Source organism: Monodelphis domestica, chromosome 3 (assembly GCF_027887165.1).
Source record: "Monodelphis domestica isolate mMonDom1 chromosome 3, mMonDom1.pri, whole genome shotgun sequence".
Taxonomy (NCBI): Eukaryota; Metazoa; Chordata; class Mammalia; order Didelphimorphia; family Didelphidae; genus Monodelphis; species Monodelphis domestica.
The window spans coordinates 64989077-65011185 of NC_077229.1; the positions used below are offsets into that span (position 1 = coordinate 64989077).

Consider the following 22109-nt stretch of genomic DNA (forward strand, 5'->3'; position numbering starts at 1 on the left):
CCCAAAGAGATAATGGACACAAAGACTTGTACAAAAATATTCATAGCTGCGCTCTTTGTGGTGGCCCAAAACTGGAAAACGAGGGGATGCCCATCAATTGGGGAATGGCTGAACAAACTGTGGTATATGTTGGTGATGGAATACTATTGTGCTCAAAGGAATAATAAAGTGGAGAAGTTCCATGGAGACTGGAACAACCTCCAGGAAGTGATGCAGAGCGAGAGGAGCAGAACCAGGAGAACATTGTACACAGAGACTAATACACTGTGGTATAATCGAACGTAATGGACTTCTCCATTAGTGGCGGTGTAATGTCCCTGAACAACTTGCAGGGATCCAGGAGAAAAAAACACCATTCATAAGGAAAGGATAAACTATGGGAGTGGAAACGCCGAGAAAAAGCAACTGCCTGAATACAGAGGTTGAGGGGACATGACAGAGGATGGACTCTAAATGAACACTCTAATGCAAATACTATCAACAAAGCAATGGGTTCAAATCAAGAAAACATCTAATGCCCAGTGGACTTACGCGTCGGCTATGGGGGGTGGGGGGGGGAGGAAAAGAAAATTATCTATGTCTTTAACGAATAATGCTTGGAAATGATCAAATAAAATATATTAAAAAAAAAAACAAGAATAGAAGCAAGGACAGAGCCAAGGTGGTGGAGAAGATATGGATCCCTCATCTGATCTTTACCAAGTTACCATCCAAAAACCTAATATAATTCCTTAAACATGAATTCTGGAGCTGTATAACATACACAAAAAGACAAACATAATTTCCCAGCACAAATGAACTTAGAAGGCCAACAGGACAGATGGTATATACAGGAGTGAAAGTGGAAGTAGAGAACAGTGCACCAAGTCAGACCCCAACAAGCTAAGAGGCCTTGTCCAGAAATGAAGGAACAGCAAAGGCTTCTGCAGTATTTATCCCCAGACAATAAGGGGGAGAGGGATCAGAGAGTCGGGTATAATTGAAAATCTGTTATCCAAAAAAAGAACTACATATCCTGAGAGCGCACTGATTTCCTGTCATTATGTACTTCCTGTAGACAAGAGAATAAAATGAGTGGGCATTGAAGCTCTGTCTCCTCTTTTGGCATGCAGCAAGTGGTGATGGTGGTGAGTGAGGATTTTGAAAATGGCACTCATGGTTTTAATTTTGTATCCTCTGTATTCCTTGATTTCTAATGATCATTTAATAAACTGCCTAAAATATAATATTTTTTATTATTTAAGATATAATTTTAATTTTTACAGTTTATGACCAGATGGGATGATAAAAACTCTCAATTTTTTAAGATAGCCTAGATCACTTTTTTAAATTAATGTTTCTCAAGACCAAGGCCTTTAGACCACCCCACCCTCTCAAACACTGAGAGACCTTGAACTCTCTTTGGAGCTGCTGCCTTTTTCTTTTCCAACTTTTTGTTTGGTTGCTTGCTCTGCCTACTGGTAGGGCTATTTTTAGTTGGGGACTCTTGGCAGAGAAGATATTAAGTTGTTTCTCCTGATTCTACTCATTCCTGCTGTTAAATCCCAGTGGCTTGCTTCTACTCTTACTCCTAACTCTGGCTATTTCTGCCCAATCCTGCCTCCTGGGTTGTCCCAGCCATCCACTCCTGACCTTCTTGACCCAGATCCCTCATCCAACCCAAGCCCCAGCCCCCAGGTCCCAGGCTGCTTGTAGCTGCCATTGTGTCTTCAGAAACACAAGCCAACTGGTAAGAACTGGGGTGTTCTTCCCTTAAACAATAATTATTCTCCATGTAGCAGGGTACCCGGGGGGAAGGGAAGGAAAGAAGGAAGTTACTCTTCCAAATAGGAAGTTGATTACAAGCATGGCGTACTCTATGAAAGAGCAGTGCATTGCCTATTTTAAACAGCTACTATCATTCATGAGTGCACTGATTCTTTTACTTATCTTACCCTGAAATTCGGGGGAGATGTTCATCTCCCTGCAACTTTTTGCCATTTGGGCCTGCCCAGTTTGAGATTCCTAAAACCCATGTTCTTACTAGCTATGGGAGATTCCACAGTACTGGCAAAATGGATCTGAATGGATAGAAGAAGGAACTTTAAAGGGATTGGAGGTTAAAATTTTAAGCATTTGCAGACTGCATTTTTTAAATGAAAGTCTTTGTATCTTATTGTACTTTCTGATTGCTTTGTTTAAGATTTAATTTTGTGATTTTAATTCCATATATTAATGTATTCAATACAATTCTGTTACACTGAATCATTATAATGTACTGGGTTTTATCTACTGTTATTTTCTGATACCTTTCCCCTATATCTGTACTGAACAAATATTACTGAATAATTTTTTTTTCCTATATTGGCTTTGTAAATTGTCACATAGAGGATGGATGGACTTCATCAAAACCTGGCTATAATTGTATAATAGCCTTTGGACAATGTAATGAGCTAAATATCTCAAATTGATTTTAAGGGGTCTTCAAACATGAATTTTAGATTTTTTCTCAACTCTGATAATTTTGCCTGCCTCTTAGTTATTTGTAACAAGAAGTAAGGTTCATTTTAGTAGCTGAAGTGAAATGAAATTATAATTCCCACCTCCCAATGGGACATTATAGTCTCATAGCAAAGGAGCTGGGAAGTAGATCCCAGGGCATGGTACCTCTGGATGGCTTCCAAAAGAGGGGCATCTCTCATTTTTAATATCTCAGCTCACTGTACTTTTTCACCAGAATGATTTTATAGATTCTTGGTGACTTTTTTATACCCAATATAAAAACAGTACAGACATTTTATTTTTCTCGTCCCCTCTGTCACATTTTTGTAATGACGGCAGTAATAGATGTTTAAAACACCTCAAACAAGCTTGAAAATTGTTACATACCTGAAAAACTTGTGACAAGTATCCAATTAGCTTTAAAAATCATACAGCAGACACATGTAAAATATGATAGTGGATTTGTTTGCTATTGTCATTAAATGGGCTAGTATAACTTTGGGGACTTTGATACCTTTTCAAATGTACATTACATTCTGAACTACTGTTCTTTATAAAAACTGTTACTTTGTGAAAATAATTTGCTTGCACTCACAGTGGATCATGGCCAGTTTGAAGAGGAAATGGATTTTATTTTTTTGGGTGAAAAACCTTTGTACTCTACCCTTCCTTAGCTGACACAGTGTGTCCATGATTATAAGCTATATATTTTTATTTATCAAACTTTTTTATTATTGTTTTTGCTTGTATATGCAATATACTATTTCAGGTTTTTAAATTTTTTTCTCTCCTTTTTGTATTTGAAGCACATTGTCACCAGTATTAATAATATTTTCTTTAACTTTTTTTTAAATTTTACAGTAATATAAGTTTAAAAATACATTTGTTTTGATGTCAATGCATACCCAAAATGCTTTTTACTATAAAAATTATGTTAATGATTGCTTAAAAAATACATGGAACTTTGTTTAAAGATTTTTTCTGATTCTAGGAGAAGGGAACTAAGAGTCATTATACAGTGACATGCAGCACATGGTCAACAAGAGATCAAACCAGTCATACATAGATTGATGGCATTTTGTGCAAAGAGCTCAACGACTTGAACCTAGTGTGAGACTTGTGGTTGTGGTGCTTGATATATGTTAAGATGCAGGACTCCTTGAGAACCATATCCCTAGAGAAAAATATGAAAGTACCTAAGAACTGACCATTCTGTCTCCCCTATATTTGAGAATGAAGGTAAAATCAGACCAGGAATGACACTTCTCTATCAGTCCTCTTTTTATTTTTCATACTATGGCAACTTCTTGCAGTTTTGGCTGCAAATGGGTAAGTGAAATATTATTGCGTTTTGTCCTACAGACTTGTGGCATAGAAATCACTTTAATTGAGCCCTGATTCAAGGACCTATTTATAGGTTTATTTTCTTTTACTTAAAATTTTTACACATAAGACTTTGATAGTATACTTCATCCACAAATTATTTTCTCTTTTATTTGTATTTTTTTTACTTCTCTTGCCAATTGATTCATACACCTCATAACACAGGCACAAATTCCTAAGGAATTCCTGTGTTTTTCAACACCCTCTTCAGGAGGGCGTGGATAATTATTCTAAATTGCAAAGTTTAAATTCTTTTTGAGAGTAATTTTAGAATAAGAAACATGCTATCTCTCCAAACCCAGAAATTTAAAAGGTTTGGAGAAGGCACCATGAAGATGCCTCCACAGACCACATGCTGCACAAGAAGATCCAGAGTGAACTTTGGGGTATGGGGGGATGAAAGCAATTATTTTGTATGCATATTCTTATGCCAAAGGGGACTGCCCCCAACTGGCTTTTTGTCAATGATCGTAGCAATTATTGGTTTTGTTCTCTTTTCCTCTTATCCTCAAATTGTTGTAATTTTAAAGTTGATATTTTTACAAGACGCATCAGAGAGACTAGGCTTCCTCAGTTGTCGGGAGGGTGTGTGTATAATTAAAAACCAGTTACCCTAAAAAAAGAACTACATATTCCAAGAGGCCACTGATTTCTTGTCATTAGGTACTTCCTGTAGACAGAGAAAAATATGAGTGCACTCTGAGGGTCTGCCTCCTCTTTTTACATGCATCCAGCAGTGATCTTGGTGAGTGGGAATTTTGAAAATGGCTAACTAGTCATGGGCAGGTAGTTTTTATTTTCTAGCCTCTTCTTTCCTTGATTTCTAATGAGCATTTAATAAAACTCCTCAAATGTAATTTTTTTTATTATTTAAGATATAATTTTAATTTTTACAGTTTCTCAGAAGGAGATTACAGGGATCCCTTTTCTGACTGTGAAGGCAAATCTCCTGTTGCATTGTTTGTATTCAGAAACAGATCCCAAGGGAGAGGAGTGCTAGAAGATAACAGTGCTTAAAGCCTCAGGGGTGCACAGCAGACTCTCCCTGGTCACAGTTCCAAGTAGGAAAAGATGGCTGGGGTTACTCACAAACCAGAGTATAGACCAGGAAGCTGTTGAAAACACCTTTGCTTGCATGATACCACCTTTGAAGGACTGAAAGCAGATTGATCCCCAGAGTTAGCTCTGAAAGGCAGCTGCACAAAGAACCTGAAACTTAGAACAGAGCTCCATTAACCACAGGTAGAGATCCAATTTTAATTATCTTCTTTAAAATTAAAAGTTAAGGGCTGGAAATGAGCAAACAACAGAAAACAAAGTCAATATAGGAAGCTATTTTTGTGACAGAGAAAACTAAAACACAAACTCAGAAAAAGACAACAGATCTAGGAAGTGGAGTCAAGATGGTGGTTCAGAGAAAGCAAAAGTTCAAACCTCCAAGAACTTTTCCTCACCAAGTCAAAAACACAATTCTTCGAGGGGACTGAAAACCAAATATAACAACAGGACAGGGCTAGGGAATGTTCCTGCAGGACTCCACTTAAAAGGTATGCCCTACAAAAAAGCCTGAACTCTAGAACACATGGGTTCAAAGGGAAGGAAGAAGGAAGGTCCCAGGACCCTTCCTTCACCTACAGTGCAGAGACTCTAGCAGTGCCTGGAATTTCTAGGCTGGCAAGGGCTCTAGAGTCCAGAGGGGATTCCTAACTGGCACAAGGCTCAGGGTGTTGAACACAAGTGTCATAGAGGAAGCTGGAGAAGAAGAGCAGAGCAGTAGCCTATTCACAGCCTAAATATTCCATATCTTGCCCATCCTCCCTTCTTGAGGTTTTTGCCTCAGGGCACACCCACTTTTGCAGATCAACTCTGCCCTGGCTCAATCTTATCAAAGGGGCAGATGAGAAGCCTTCAAAGGGCAGGGAATCTCAAGCTCCAACACACCTTCCCCTACAGACTAATCTGTGAGCCTTGAGGTATAAGCTTTAAGGGCAAAAGCTGCAACAAACTACATGGGAAAGTGAGAAGTCCAGCTCCTTTTCAACTTCTTCTGCCAGTTAGGGAAGATCTGACCTCAGGACTTATCAACACTATCATCCTAACCTAGTCAATCAGCAGAGCCGAGAAGTCCCTTCAGGCCAGAACAGTCAAAAATCTCAGAGTCAGCAAATAATGAGAGGGATAGGACTATAGGCAATTATGGAGTGCATGGGGAAGAAGGGGAAAAATATGAGTAAACAGGAGAAAAAGAAAAAAAGAAATTACAATCGACAGCTTCTATCTAGCAATGAACAAAGAGCAAATGGATCAGAGGAGGATCAAGGAACATGAAGCAAAAACACAGAAACTCCAACAAACTGGACATAGACTTTGGAAGAACTCAAAAACCAATTCAAAAAACAATTAAGAGACACTGATGACAAACTGAGTAAAGAACTTAAAAAGCCAAATAAGTCACCTGGAAACAGAATATAGTGTCTTAAATGCCAAAATTAACCAGCTTGAAAATGAGGCAAAGGAGCTGAAAGATCAGAAGGAGAAGGTTGACCAAAAAGCCAGAGATGAAATTCAGTCTTTAGAAATTAGAATGCAACAACTAGAAGGAAATGACTTCACAAGGCAGCAGGAAGCTATAAAACAAAATCAAAAGAATTTTAAAATGGAAGAAAATATGAAACACCTCATCCACAAAACAGGAGATCTGAAAAACAGATCCAGAAGAGACAACTTAAGAATCACTGGACTAGACAGGAAGATCATGACAAAAGAAAAATCCTGGACATCATTCTACAGGAAATTATTCAAGTAAACTGCCCCAACATTATAGAGCAAGAGGGAAAAGTAGAGACTGAAAGAATCCATAGACCACCCCCTGTACTCACTCTTCAACTGAAAACACCACAGAATGTTGTAATCAAATTAAAAAAACTACCAGACCAAAGAAGAAATATTACAAGCTGCTAAAAAGAAGTCATTCAGATACCATGGAACCACAGTTAGGATAACACAGCATCTGCCTGCATCTACACTGAAGGACTGGAAGGCATGGAATATGATATTCAGGAAAGTAAGGGAACTAGATCTACAAGCAAGAATCAACTATCCCGAAAAACTGACTATGTTCTGACAGGGGAAAATATGGTTCTTTAATAAAATACAAGACTTTCAAGCATTCATATAGGATAGACTAGACTTGCACAGAAAATTTGAAGCCCAAACACAGAATTCAAGAGAATCACCAAAACATAATTAAGAAAGGGGATAAAACCAAAAACAAAATTTTTTAAAGACACCCAATAAGTTAAAATGATTTGTATCCCTCTAAGAAAAGAGGATATTGATAACTCTTTAAAATTTTTATTATCACCTGAGTAGGTAGAGGAATTATACATTGAAAGAACAGTGACAAGCTGTATAGGATCAAATGCCAAGACATATATATGAGTTAAACTAGAGTTTAAAAAGAAGATGCGAATACTAAGAGAAATGAGAAAAGAGACAAAGTGGGGTAAATTTATATGTCATAAAGAATCATATGAGGTGGGAGTAGGGGAGAACACCAATATATTGGAAGGGTAAGGAGGTCGGAGAAATTAAATACTTAAAGTTCATAGCATTGGGAATCTCATGCCTCACTCTGCAACTCCTATTTTCAAGGCTGTGGATAGGAAGGAATGAAAGGCACCGAGGAGTTCTTACACTGTAGTGCTAAAGGAAAGTGATGGAGACAGAGATGGTGCTTGAGAAAATGAGAACAGAAAGGAAAACCACAACGAACTGAATGAAAACTATTGAACACATCCATATATGAAAATTACAGGAAAGGGTACAATCTATTGGATATAGATGTGGTGTGGGTGACACATGCTCTGCTTGGATCAGTCACTGAATCATGTGGTTGGAGGAGGAAAAAACTACATCCTGATCTCTGGAGGGAGCTTTTCATTTTTGCAACCTCACCCCCTCAGCCTTGCATAGGGCCGACATCATAAAAGCTTGGGTCATCTAACCATCTATTTGCTTTGCAACTATGGACCCATTAGTTAGCCAACCATTCCATTGATATAGGGTTCTCTCTTCCCCCACCATGTCTGCTTAAAGAGTGTTCACCATGGTCCAATAGAAAGAACTTTAGACAAGAGTCAGAAGACCTACAATTTGAATCCTGGCTTGAACACCTTCTGAGTTTTCTTGGTAGAACCTCCAAATGGGTCTTTCTTAGTACTATCCTATTAATATTGTAGGCCTTATATTTGTTAGCTATAGACTAGGCATGATATGTGTTAGCTATTGTTGATCTGTCCAGTGCAGGTATGAATGGGTTGATAGTAACTGTAGCCCTGGACATGTTTCTCAATCCTATCCACAAAGTACTAGGAGGTGTTTTTGTCTACAACTGCCAAATGGGTGTGTAGTCACAATTCCAAACAAAGGCTTATCTTCTCCATCCCTCAAAAGCTCCATCCTTATTATCAATCTTTCCTGATCAAACTTTTGCATATGGGCAGAAAATAACAGATCTAGGATTTGCACCCAGGTCCTCTGACATGAATGCATGCTCTTTCTACTGTATCACACACCCTTCATGAGTCATTAAGGGATAAAAGATAAGCCTAACTGCCTCCATGGATATGTCAGACTCGGAATCCATAACTATGATGACTGTTTCCTTCCTATATTTCAATAAAATACAACTCCATGTTCCAGCAGGGAAGATAATGAAGGAACTGTTCTTACCAGTGTCTGCAATAGTTGTCATGGTGGTCCTGGTGGATACTTTATTTGTGATAATGAGAGGGGAGGCTGAGGTGGTAGGCAAATCACTTGTGGACAGAACCACAGTCTCAGATCCTCTGCTGTTGTCCATTGTGGCTGTGGAGTCAGTCAGGGCCAGCCCTTTCTTTGCAGTAGTCATTGCTGTGGTCTCTGAAATCACTGTGTCCAGAGAGGTCATTGGCTTTGGATCTTCTCTACTGACACTGGAAAGACTTGTGGCTGAAGTGCTTGTAGACCCTGCTGGGAGCACATTGGTCAAGGGGAAGAATGTGGTTGATGCTGTGGTGTCATGGATAGCAGGGTTTGAAGGAACACCTATGGAGTTCCCTCCTCCTGTCCCAGCCACAGGTGGGGTAGATATTTCAGCAACGAACACAGTTTTAGATGGGCTGATCACTCCAGACCAGGCAGCTGGTGCTACCATTGTCTCTGGCAAGGCAGAGGAAGCAGGCACAGTGATTCTTTCCAAACAAGAAGTACCAGAGGGAGTGGTTGGGGTTGTTATTGTTGCCAGAACAGAGTGTGTTCTTACTGCAGGGCTACAAGTTGTAGTGGTCTTTACTTTTCCAGCTCTGGTCCTTATCCTGCCCTTGCTTTCTGCACTGAGCCCTGTGATCAGAAGGGTGGATAATTGAGTTACAGGATGTTTTGGACTATGGTCCATTTTCCATTAGCTTAGCAATGAAGGGGTTCCTCCTTGACTTCTACACTACATGAATGAGGGAGGAATCAGTACAATTTAATGTTAATTGATATATCCTTCCAAGGAAGTAATTTTGTTTTGCTTTTGACTTCCCCTCCTCGACTAGACCCTCACCCGTTCTATAATTTTTATGTCTTCCTATCTCTTTTGTCTATCTCCCCCTATTTCCCTTCTGAGTATTCTACATTTCCACATCTAATTCTGTCAAAGGTATGTATGGGAATATGTATTCAGTCCTCCTTTGTCCATTCAGATAAGAGTAAGTTTCAAGTGATGCCTGTTCTTCCAACTCCTTCCTCCATATATGTATATTCTTCTTCTAGAATACTCAAATTATGAGGAATAATAAATTCCACCTACATGTTCCTTATTTAATAGATGACATATTCCTTTTTCCCTCCCCCTTTCTCAAGCAACAGAAAATTGGAAGGGATTAAAAAGTTATAATGTTGTTCAATTCTCATGTGGCAGAAAAGAATCCTGCAAAATTCTAATTTTTTCAAGGCTCAATGGAGTTAAATACAAATTGTATGCAAAATAAATACAAAGAAACTGGGTTTATCATTCAAGGCTCTATGTAATTCAATTCAATAAGCATTCATTAAGACATTGTTGTTAAACCACAGAAAGCTTGGGTCTAGCCAATTTTAACTGATATGACTCCCTTCCATATACACTCTGACAACTGGAATCCTCTTCACACTTCATGTGTATCCAGAATTTTTCTTTCTATGTGTCTTGCTCACACTGTATTCTCTGAATGGAATATTTGTACCCTCCACTGTGAAATGATTAAATTCACCCAATTTTTAAAAAAATATCAGTTTTAATGCCATCTCTTCTGTGAAACCATTCCTGCTATTCTCTCAACAATTTTATATTGTTTCTAGTGGTAAAATTACAAGTGAATTCTATCAAACATTCAAAGAAATATCAGTCCCAATCTTACATGAACTATTATCAAAAATAAATAATTCCATTAAAATTATTGCTATTATATAGTCTAGATGCCTAGACTATATAGATAGATAGGGAAAGACTAAAGAAGGAAAACAAACTTAAAGTCCATACTATCCCTAATGAATAATGATTAAAAATTATAAAACATTAGCTAAACAATAGTCACTTTGTTTAAAAGATTTTCCACTGTTGCTGGACTGTATTCCATGAATGGGAGCTTGGTTCTGTACCAGGAAAACTATAAACATATTGCATCAGGTTAAAAAAATAATAAATCTTATTATAATAAATGCAGTAAACACTTTGGCAGGAAATACCATCTGTGTTTAAAATTATGTTTAAAAACTTCAGAATGAATAGATATTTTTCTCCATATGGTAAGTAGTATTTAGCAAAGACCAACAGTCAGCCACAAACATATATAACATAGTAATTTTAAAGGTCTGTCCAATTAAATTGGGAGAAAAATAAGAACAACCATTATCACCAGTAATTGTAGAAATAAAACTAAAAATGGAAGCTATAGTAATAAAAAAAGAAATTAAAAAAGGAGTGTAGTAAGGGGGGAAAATTATTTGTATTTGCAGATGATATGATGGAAAAAACAGAACATTCCTCAAGTTTTGTCTATTAGCAACCAAGATCAAGCAGGAAGAGATAGGAAAAGAAATCCAATCTAAATAAATAAAGAATTATAAAATATTTCTGAATCCATACATCACAAAAAGAATTATGTGAACAGGATTAGTGGTGGCTACCCAGCTGAAATCTCCTAATATTCCCATCCAAACATTTTAAAATAACAACTCCAATCAAATTTTCCACTTGCAGAGTCAACAAAAAGGCAAAGTGAGACATGTCGGTTTCCTAAGAAAACTTAAGAAGTTAGCAGGAGAAACCTGTGACTCAGTGGGTGTGGGGCAGATCTGTCCCTAACACACAGACAAGTAGCAACTGTTGGTAAAGGGGTCAGTCATCTGCCCGAAAGAAATTAAGAGGCTCCCTACCCCACCCCCCCTTGATGGCAGTGGGTATGGATAGCACTGATTGACAACTCTATTGTCCATATTCTGTTCTGCATCACAGGTTCCAAGGTAGAAAACAGTTCTACTAGTCCTTCACAAGGGATCTGGAGCCCTTCTCCAGTTCCAAAGGAAAGAAGAAGGCTAGTTCTTGCAGCTGAAGTGGACCAGGAGCCTCTTGAGCCTCTTCCTGGGTAAAGTTCAGAGTGCAGGCTTGGAAAGCCATGACCAAACCTATTGCAGAATCATACTACTTTGGAAACAAACAAACAAAAAAATTAACAGCACTATAGAACCAGCTCTGAAAAGAACAACAGCTTGAGGCCATGACTTTCCTCCCTCCATTGAGCAAAGCTTCATTTTTATATGAAGTTCAAAATCAAGAAATGGGCTGGAAAAATTAGCAAACAACAAAAATGAATTTGATCATGAAAAGCTATTATATTGGCAGGGAAAACCAAGAATAATCTCAGAAGAAGACAACAATGTGAAACCCTCAAAGAAAACATAATGAAAATCGCTACTAATTTGTCCTAAACCCAATTCTGGAATTTCTGGAAGAGTGAAAGATAGAGGTAAGATATATAGAGGAAAAACTGGAGAAGAAATCTGTGAAAAGAGAATTAACACCTTGGCAAAAGGAGCCAAAAATATTGAAGGAAATAACATATTAAAAACAAAATTGGTGAAATATAAAAGAAACCTACAAATTTCCTGATGTACTCCTTAATAAGAAGGACTGACATAAAATGATAAACAATAATTCACAAAAAAAAGAATTCTTTAAAAAACTGAATTGGGCAAATGACTAAAGAGGTACAAAATCTCACTGATGAAAATGATTCTTTCAAAATCAGAATTGTTCCGCTATAAGCTAATGATTTCTTAAGACATCAAGAAACAATACAACAAAGGTGAGAGAATGAAAAGTTAGGGAAAATGTGAAATATTTCACTGGAGAAACAACTGACCTAGAAAATAGATATGAAGAGATGATCTAAGAATTATTGGATTACCTGAAAGCCATGGTCAAAGAAAGTGCAAGAGCATAATCTTTGAAGAAATTATCAAGGAAAGATGCCTTGTTATCTAAGGAATTGAAAGAATTCACTGATCTCCCCCTGAAAGGGATTTAAAAATGGAAATTCTCAGGAATATTATAGTCAGAGGAAACACTTCAAGGAGTCAGAAAGAAACAACTCCAATATCATGGACACAGTCAAGATCATACAAAGTATGGCTTCCAAGTTCAAGGGGTGACCAGTTTGGAATATGATATTCTGGAAGGCAAAGGAGCTAGGTTTTACAACCTAAAACAAACAAGCATTTCTCATGGAGAGACCTGAATTGCATAGAAAATCTGACATCTCAAAAAGAAGCCTCAAAGCAGAAAACAATAAGCATTAAAAAGTAATCAAAAACAATTCAATGAACTTAAATTGTTTATATTCCTATATGGGAAGATGACATAGCTAAGTCTTAAGAACTTTATGATTATTAAGGCAGTTAACAACAGTTTATGTATAAGAGGACATAGGTATCAGGCTATGAGATTGGAATGATTCCTAAAAAAGAATGAAGGGATGATAATGAAGTAACCCCAGAAAGACCAAAGATGGAAAAAAATACCCATCTGCATTTTAAGGGGACAGACCTGGTTTTACATACCCTCCAGAAGAAAAAGATGTTAGGGCAGATAACAAAATGCTTTCTGGGTGGTAAGAGACAAAAGAGGAATTTTAGGAATAGCAAAGGGCGCCTGGACTAACATTTGACTAAGTGAAGATAAACACTCCCTGGTTAACATCCCCATTGTAAATCTAAGAATTGTTCCCCCCCATCTTGGGTTCTGCATTCCTGTGTTAAGAGTTTGTTTCTTAGATAAGAATTCTGCAATGTATATAATTTTGTCTTTAATGTCAAACCAAGGCAGTTTTCCACTAGGGAACTCTGCCCCAGCTGGTAGATCCTTTATTTCTCTCTTTTATTAACAAATTATGGTTCCAATAATTGAAATTCTAGGTGTTTGAACTCATTTGTGAAATGTCCCACTTCAATAAAGAGGTATGCACTGGAAGAAGAGGGATGGAAGAGTTAGAATGGGGGAGATTTTTCACATAAGGTACAAAGAAAATGTTTTTACATTGGAGGGGAAAAGTATACATTTTATATGTCATATATAATATTTATATATATTATAAATTTATACATTTTATAAATTAACAAAATTTTTAAAAGAGCTATTCTACAGTTGAGAAATGGTCCAAGAATATCAATGGGCTATTATATGCATACACACAAAGGAACAAAAGAAATAGAAAAAATCCCCCCTGAGCTCTTCATCCAAAGGCTGGTATCACAACATACTTCAGGGTAGAGAGTAATGGGATGAAATTGTCAAGTCTTACAACCTAATGACAAACTCCCCCATCAGTGATTGTCCTGGTCTCAGATTATGAAGACAATTCCATATCTCAAAATTGAAAACAAGTGCCCAAGCAAAGATAAATACCAGTATAAGAGAAAGGAAAAATATTTTCTTACCTATAGCACATAGAGTGGATTCACGAATCAAGAGACCACTAGTCAGTGATTCAATGTCTTCTGATGCTCCATGGTCTGGTATAAGGGTGACAGGCACTAGAAGAATAAATGAGAACATATATGTCAGCCACAGGAATGGGGGTAGAAAGGACAATATGTTGTCCCCTTATATTCTAAAGAAAATGCCAAAATATGTACCTTCTTTACTTCATCCTTCATCCAGCAGAGAATCTCTCTAGTATTCCCATTCTTTAATTTTGTTTCCAAACTCTCCTTATCTACTGGCAGCTTTCCTTCAACCCCATATGAAAAAGAGCCTTCATTTTATCCACCTGTCCCTGATAGCTATCATCTCCTATCTCTCTTCCCTTTTGTCACTGAAATTTTTGAGAAGGCTATCTATAAAAGGGCTTCCACTTCCCTTCTTCCTACTCTCTTTTTAACTGCAGTTTGGTTTGAGAAAGTCAAATTCTAATTTGACTTTCTCCATTTTGTGGCTTTGGGAAACTTCATCTCCCATAGCTATGAAATTGCACAAGCTGTCTTCTGTACCTGGAATGGCCTCCTTCCACCCCTCCAACTCAGACAACCCCCTTCCTCCCCACTTTGGTTCAAGACTCAGCTCCAGTACCACCTTCTACATGAAACCTTTCATGATTCCCTACACTCTTCCTCCATACCTACACCTTGTTAATAGTATTTTTAGTTTATATTCAACACATATTCATCTCTGTAATTGTTAGCATTGTTAGAATATATGGACCTTGTTAAGAAGGGATCATTTCATTCTTTGTCATACATGACACCTGGGCATATGTCTCTCCTGCCATCTCCATTTCCTATTTTATATATTAGGTTTAATTAAACCTCTCCAGGGGAGAAAAACCAGAAGAGAAGTTAAGCATTAGCTTATTCCTACCTGAAATGCCTGAAGATCATGATGACTGAGCAAGACACATGTTTAGGGAGAGTGTAGTTATTGAAAGAGCAGAGGATAAAAACATTATTAATGAAAACTATTGGGCAACTTTGGTGAATGAAGAATATAGGGGAGAGGCACAAGTCTCTCTGGAATGTTGGGAGATCCCCTCAATGTATCAGATTACAAAGACCACAAGTTCTGACTCTTAATTTTGAACATGAAGGAGATAGGGATAGCCTGTTTTTCCAATCCCATTGGATAATTTCCCCCTTTGAACTAGTTATAGCAAAAACAAAATAGAGAAATGAGTAAATGAAGTTTCAACTTTAGCCATATCTAATAGCATATCTCATTCTGAGCCCCTATCACCACTTTTATTCCTCTGCCCTACATTGCTCCCTTCCAAGAAGATTAACAAATTTTTTTTTTCATTGTAGTGTCCCATTAAATAGAGAATAAAGAAATCTAAAACTCACTCTTTGTGGATCTGATTCCTGGCAGCTTATAGTGATACCCTAGTTGGAGAAGGGAAAAGAAAAGAAGAAAGAAATAAATTCAGAGGGAACAAGTGTTGGAGAGAAGGTGAGGGCAGGGAAGGAAAAGGCAAGAACTAGTAGATGAAAGGAGCGAAGAGAAGAGAATAGGAGAAGAAAAAAGAGAATAGGACAGAAGAGATGTGAAGACAAGATTTTGGGAAAGATAAAGAAATGAGAAGACAAAAAAGAAAGAGAAAAGAGAGGGAGAGAAGAAAGAAGAAATATAAAAGGAGAGAGAGAGAGAGAGAGAGAGAAAGAAAGGAGAGAATTTGAGTAGGGTATCTATTTGTGGGCAAAGAAAGGAGTAATGGAGAGGAGTTGTTGTTGGGGCCCATAGGGAAAATGGTGCTTCAGCATTCAAGAGGAAGGAATTCATGGCATACTTGTTGGTTGAAGGAGCCTAAGAACAATCCAGTCTCTTCTGATCTTGAGTAGTGAATTCCCCATTTCTTCATCGTTTGTCACCACTTTGAGGGCCAGTGCTCCCAGGAGTGAGAGAGAAACCATGAAAACAAAGGAGACCCAAAAGGAAAGAAGAATTTGGGGCAGGTGTGTTGTTTTTTGGAAAGGGAACCACCCAGAGAAAGAGAGGCACATGTCCCAAAAGTCAAGCTATTTACCATTCACAAAGAGGCTATCATTCTCTATAACCAGGTGTTTTAGATTTCTTCTGTAGAGCTGTTCAGTCAGCTCCCAGTAAACCTTCTTTTTGTTCACTACAGGCTTGGAGGAGTCCTTCTTAAAAATGCAAAGTACATTCACTGCAGTTGCTATGTTGTTCTTCAGAGACCTGGAAATTAATGTTTCAGACAAGTGGTTTCAAATATAGCCCTTCCTGGGAGTCACATGAGTCAGAATAAGGATAGTTCCAATCTGATTTTAATGTGTTAATGTGTTAGTTTATTAATTTAAAAAAGCAATGTATAAATGTATATGGTTTTCTGAGTCATAATGCAGGCTATTGGGACCCTGATGTATAATTTCGTGGTCATCTCAGTTTCTTTTTGAGTTTGACACCACTGGTTTAGTTTCTGAAATTTAGTTATTCAGAGAACACTCTTGAGAGAAGTGGCTGATTTGGAATAAAGGTTTAGAGATGATTGTAGATTTAGAGTTGAAAAGGACATTGGGAGCCATCACATACAGCCTTCTCATTTTGTAGAGGAAAGAGATTGAGGCTAAGACAGTTTATGTGACTTGCACAGGGTCACACATCTGCTAAGTGTCTGAGAGAAAATTTGAACTCTGTTCTTTCTGATTCCACACTTAGCACTTTATCCACTACAATGGAATTAGCAGTGCTCTGTAAAGTCACTTATTTATGTCACTTATTTACATGTTTACAAGTGTCAATGGGGTCTGATTATTTTCAGTAGTTTCTTTATAATAGTGGAAAGAACATTGAATTTAAAATCAAAGGGCAAGCGTGCTCAAATTCTGACTATCTTTGACCTGGGAACAGTTATTGGGATCTGCTTGGGTCTTCATTTTTTCATCTGTAAATGAAAAGAATGGTCCAGATGACTCCTACTGTCCCTTCCAGCTTTTAATCTATAATCCTATGATTCTAAAGAAAGTTAATGTTGACATGTTAGTAATTCATCATTTTCTAAGCACTCACTTGGTGCCTCCTATGTTATTCCATTCATGTGGAGTTATAAAGTGAAAACAGATGCTAACTTATCTTTGGAAAGAGTAATGGGGAAAGAATATTTCTCCACCTGGGAAAGGGTAGAAGGAACCTAGAATATTTTAATGGCTTCTTGGTTGGGGGATTTTATTCATTACAACTTGGGAAAGAAGGAATTGCTATTGGGAAGCAGAAGAAGAAACAGCCTGGGCATCATCTGAATGAAATGGGAATGTACTGATCCCTAATATCTGAGCTAATGTCTTGCATTATTCTCACCTCAGTGAGATCCCACTGCATCCATAATACTGAGATCCAAGCCTGCTCCTTCGAAACAATACCTTGAGCTGGAAACAAAAGGAGAGAAGGGAACTTCTGTGTACCTGGCTAGAGCAAGCTTGAATACACAGGGCTAAGGAAGGTAGCATGGGAGAGAGGAGATAGAAGAGAGTGGAGGTGGAGTCTCACCAGGACTTGCAGGATATGCTCAGCAGTCTTGAATGTTCTGGAATCCTTTTGACTCATCTTTGTTGTGTAAAACATGTTGGTAATAGTGAAGCTGAGTGTGAAGGTCTTGTAGCAAGAGCTCCATGATTCTGTACAAAAGGAAAGGTATCCCATTGGATGAGCCTTGCAAATGTTATTCAAATGAGAGAAAATCCTTTGTAAGCCTTCAAATTCTATCTAAAAGCTAGTTATTGTGATGATCATTACCCATGATCATCACCATTATTCCAGGTAACAATGTTCTAGACCTTCCTCAGAGAAAAACTCAGCAGATTGAACCCACTAATGAAATTCTGAGGATCCCTCCAGCCATACACACTTTTTCTAGCAGTGTTAAAAATTGTGGATTTGGAGTTAGAAGCCTGTGGGAAGCTGAAAAATCCCCACTGGCTGACAAAGTTACAGTTTGGGAGATGGGCACTATAAGGCAGCTTCCTGAAAATGAGCCCCCCACTGATCCCACTCTGTGACTTCTCTCTCTCTCCAACTTCCCTTACTAATGGACTTGTTATGAATATTGTCTCCTTCCCAATAGAGGAATAATAATATGAGAGCAAATACAGGGATAACACAGATATGACTTGTTATGAATATTGTCTCCTTCCCAATAGAGGAATAATAATATGAGAGCAAATACAGGGATAACACAGATATATCCCACCTTAATCCCCTCCCAGATTATTACCCTAAAAGACTGCATTCACAGAATTCAAACCTAAAGATCATTACCCCCCACCCCCCTCTCTCCTTTCCCTCTCCACAGAGTTGCACATTCATTCCTATTACAAGCCAGGCAAGCCAAGAACATCAATCACCTTCAAGATACACTCCATTGCAGACAGAAACCAGGCAACATTGCCAGGTGTTTAAAGTAACACAAGGAAAATAGAACTTGTAAATTGTGGAACCCCCAAATATGGTCTGTCTCAAATTATCTTCTAACCATGTACCTAGCTACAAAATGTTTTGTTATTCATCTTCTAAATAATTGTGATTGATTATGAAAGCTGACCAAAAGTATCAATGATTCTCCTTAGATCAGGGAGAACTAACCACTAGATCATTCTGTTTATATCACTCATCTATGGTACCAATATTTCATTGACTATCTCCTTATGCTATGCATCTGTTGTTAAGTTCTATGGAAACATATGTAGAAAATGGATTGTGTGCCAAAGAAGTATGTAATCACTAACCTATATAAATTGTATTCCTGTCATGTCCTATGTTTTTGCCTTTGTTTCCTCACAAGTAAGATAGGAGGTTAATCCATTTTCAAAGTTAAGTACTGATTACTTAATAAAAATTGCTGAAAATACTGAAAATTCGTCTTGCAGAAGTTATGGATAGACCAGGAGTCTTGCATGACATAAAATTCCAAATGGGTACATGAGTTAGATACAACAGGTGATATAAAATGAATGAGAGCAATGAGGAAAATTTTAACTTACATATTAAAGGACAGGGAGATAGTTCATGATCACATGAGAAATAAATAGGAAAGCATGATAAAATGGACAATTTTGCTTACATAAAATCAAATTGTTTTCCCCTTAAAACAAAACCAATTTAATAAATTAGAAGGGAATAGTGTATTTGGAGGGGAAAAAAATCTTTGCTTCAACTTCTTCTGAGAAGGATCTCATTTCTAATTTCCAATAATTCAAATTTATATGAATAAAAGCCAAATGCAAAGCCAACTTGGTGGAGAAGGTAGAAATCCCTCATCTGATCTCTATCAAATTACCCTTTAAAAACCTGATGAAATGCATTACCTGAATTGTGAAGCAGTATTATAACACAAAAAACAACAACTGATTTTCCAGCATAAAACAACTTAGAAAGCTAGCAGGACAGATGGTAGAGGTGGAAGTGGAGCACATTGCACCAGGACAGGCCCCACCAAGCCAGCAGGCCTTGACCACAACTAAAGTAACAGGAAAGGCTTCTGGAGCATTAATCCCCAGATAATAAATGGGTGGGGGAGTAGACAATTGCTTAGAAGGAGATTACATGGGTCCCTTTATACTCACTCTTAAGGTAATTCTTGTTGCATTGCTCATATTCAGATCCTAGTTTGTGGGAGAGATTCTCAGGGTGGAGAAGTGCTAGCAGAAACCAGTACTTGTAGCCAAAGGAGAGCAGGAGACTCTCCCTGGTCACAGTTCCAAGGAAGGAAAGAGTGCTTAGGGTTACTCACAAAGCAGAAAACAGACCAGAAGAGTATTAAACACACCTTCGCTTTCATGATTCTAAATTTGAAGGACTGAAAGCAGATTGATCCACAGTGTTAACTCTGAGGGCAGCTATACAAAGAAACTTAAACTTGGAGCAGTATTCAATTCACCACAGGTACAGATTCAATTTTAACTGTTATGCTTAAAATGGAAAGGAAAGGGCTAGAAATGAACAAACAGAAGAAAAAGAAATTCAACATACAGACCTATTTTGGTGATAGAGAAAACCAAAACACAAACTCAGTAGAAGACAATAAAATCAATGCTGCTGCATGCAAACTTTCCCATAAAAATAAGGATTGCTCTTAAGCTTAAAGAGAATTAATGGAAGAAGCTCAAAAAAGAGCTTTAATGATCAAATAGATGAGGTAGAAGAAAATTCAGAAGTGATGAGAGTGATACAGGAAATTCATGTAAAAAAAGCCAACACCTTGGTAAAAGAGGCACAAACAATATTGAAAAAAATGAAAATCTTTTAAATAAGAGTATACGAAGTGGTAAAAGATATAAAAATTCAATGAAGAGGTGAACTCTTTCAAAAAGTAGAATTGACCATATGGAACGAGATACACAAAAATACACTGAAAAATCCCTTGAAAGGCAAAATTAGCAGTAGGGGAAAAAAGAGGCATAAAAATTTGCGGAGGAAAACAACTTTAGAAATTCTAATGGGCCAAATGAAATATGAAGTACAAATCCTCACTCAAGAAAATTATCCCCTGGTGTCTATCAATGGGAGAATTGCTGAACAAATTGTGGTATCTGATGGTGAGGGAATACTATTGTGTTGAAATGATTGTTGAACTGAAGGAATTCCATGTGAACCACACAGACACCTTCAATAACTGATGCAGAGAGAAATGAGCAGAACCAGGAGAACATGGTACACAGAGACTGATACATTGTGACAGCACAATCAAATGTAATGGAGTTCTCTACTAGTATCAATGCAATGTTCTAGGACAATCTATAGGGATTTATGAGAGAATGCCAACTACAACCAGAGAAAGAGCTGTGATTGTAGAAATGCTTAAGAAAAACATTCTATTGATCATATGGTCTGATGTTTTATGATTGGGGATTTTGACTTTTTGACTTTTTATTTTTTTAACTTTGAATTGAAAAAAATATTTAATTAATTTAGAATATGTTTAACATGGTTACATGATTCATGTTCTTTTTCTCCCCTTATGCCCCACAATTCCACTGGGTTTTTCTTGTGTCATTGATGTATCAAGAAAAGATAAGGACTGTAAAATGATTCTAAGTCACATGTATCAAAGAAAGATACATTGATCAAGACCTATTTTCATATTATAATTGCACTACGGTGACCATTTAGAGTCTACATTCCCAGTCATATCCCCATCAACCCATGTGATCAAGCAGATGTTTTTCTTCTGTGTTTCTATTCCCACAGTTCCTCCTCTGAATGTGGATAGCTATCTTTTCCAAAAGTTCCTCAGAATTGTCTTGGATCATTGCATTACTGCTAATAGAGAAGTCCCTTACATTTGATTGTACAAGAAGTGTATCAGTCTCTGTGTTGTCCTGGTTTTGCTCCTTTCACTCTGCATGAGTTCCTGGAGGTTGTTCCACTTCACATGGAATTCCTCCAGTTCATTATTCCTTATAGCACAATAGTATTCCATCACCAACAGATACCACAATTTTTTCATCCATTCCTCATTTGAAGGACACCATTATTTTTCCAGTTTTTTGCCACCACAAAGAGCATGGCTATAAATATTTTGGTACAAGTTTTTTTTTTTTCCCTATGATCTCTTTGGGGTATTAGAAATGCAGCGAGAGGTATGGCTGGATCAAAGGGAAAACAATCTTTTAAGCCCTTTTGGCATAGTTCCAAATTGCCATCCAGAATGGTTGGATCGATTCACAACTCTATCAGCAATGTATTAATGTCTCAATTTTGTCACATCCCCGCCAACATTTGCTATTTTCCTTTGCGGTCATGTTAGCTAATCTGCTAAGTGTGAAGTGGTAAATCAGAGTTCTTTGGATCTGCATTTGTCTAATTATAAGTCATTTAAATATTTTTATGAGCTTATTGATAGTTTTTATTTCTTTATCTGAAAATTGCCTATTGCCCCTTGCCCATTTGTCAATTGTAGAATTGCTTGGGTTTTTTTTTTTTTTGTACAATTGATTTAATTCATTATATGTCTGAGTAATTAGACCTTTGTCAATTGTTTGTTATAAAGATATTTCCCAAATTTTTGCTTCTCATCTAATTTTGGTTGCATTGGTTTGTTTGTACAAAACCATTTTAATTTAATGTAATAAAAGTTATATATTTTACATTTTGTAATTTTTTCCAACTCTTGCTTGGTCTTAAAAACTTTCCTTTCCTAAAGATCTGGCAAGTATACATACTATACTGTGTTCACCTA

At 37.3% G+C, this 22109-nt stretch overlaps 1 protein-coding gene across 4 annotated transcripts in view; it reads right to left on the minus strand.

Annotated features, from left to right (window-relative positions):
- The window catches only part of LOC103092690 (mucin-16-like), an 84972-nt gene that overhangs the window by 47443 nt on the left and 15420 nt on the right, over positions 1-22109 (minus strand). For all 4 annotated transcript variants that reach the window (XM_056820574.1, XM_056820573.1, XM_056820577.1 and 1 more), the window contains exons 4-9: positions 17423-17550; positions 17234-17301; positions 15945-16114; positions 15265-15303; positions 13867-13962; positions 8599-9246 (exon numbers count right to left, since the gene is read on the minus strand). In XM_056820574.1, the coding sequence (XP_056676552.1) occupies positions 8599-9246; positions 13867-13962; positions 15265-15303; positions 15945-16114; positions 17234-17301; positions 17423-17550 (1149 nt within the window). The remainder of the gene's footprint in view (positions 1-8598; positions 9247-13866; positions 13963-15264; positions 15304-15944; positions 16115-17233; positions 17302-17422; positions 17551-22109) is intronic.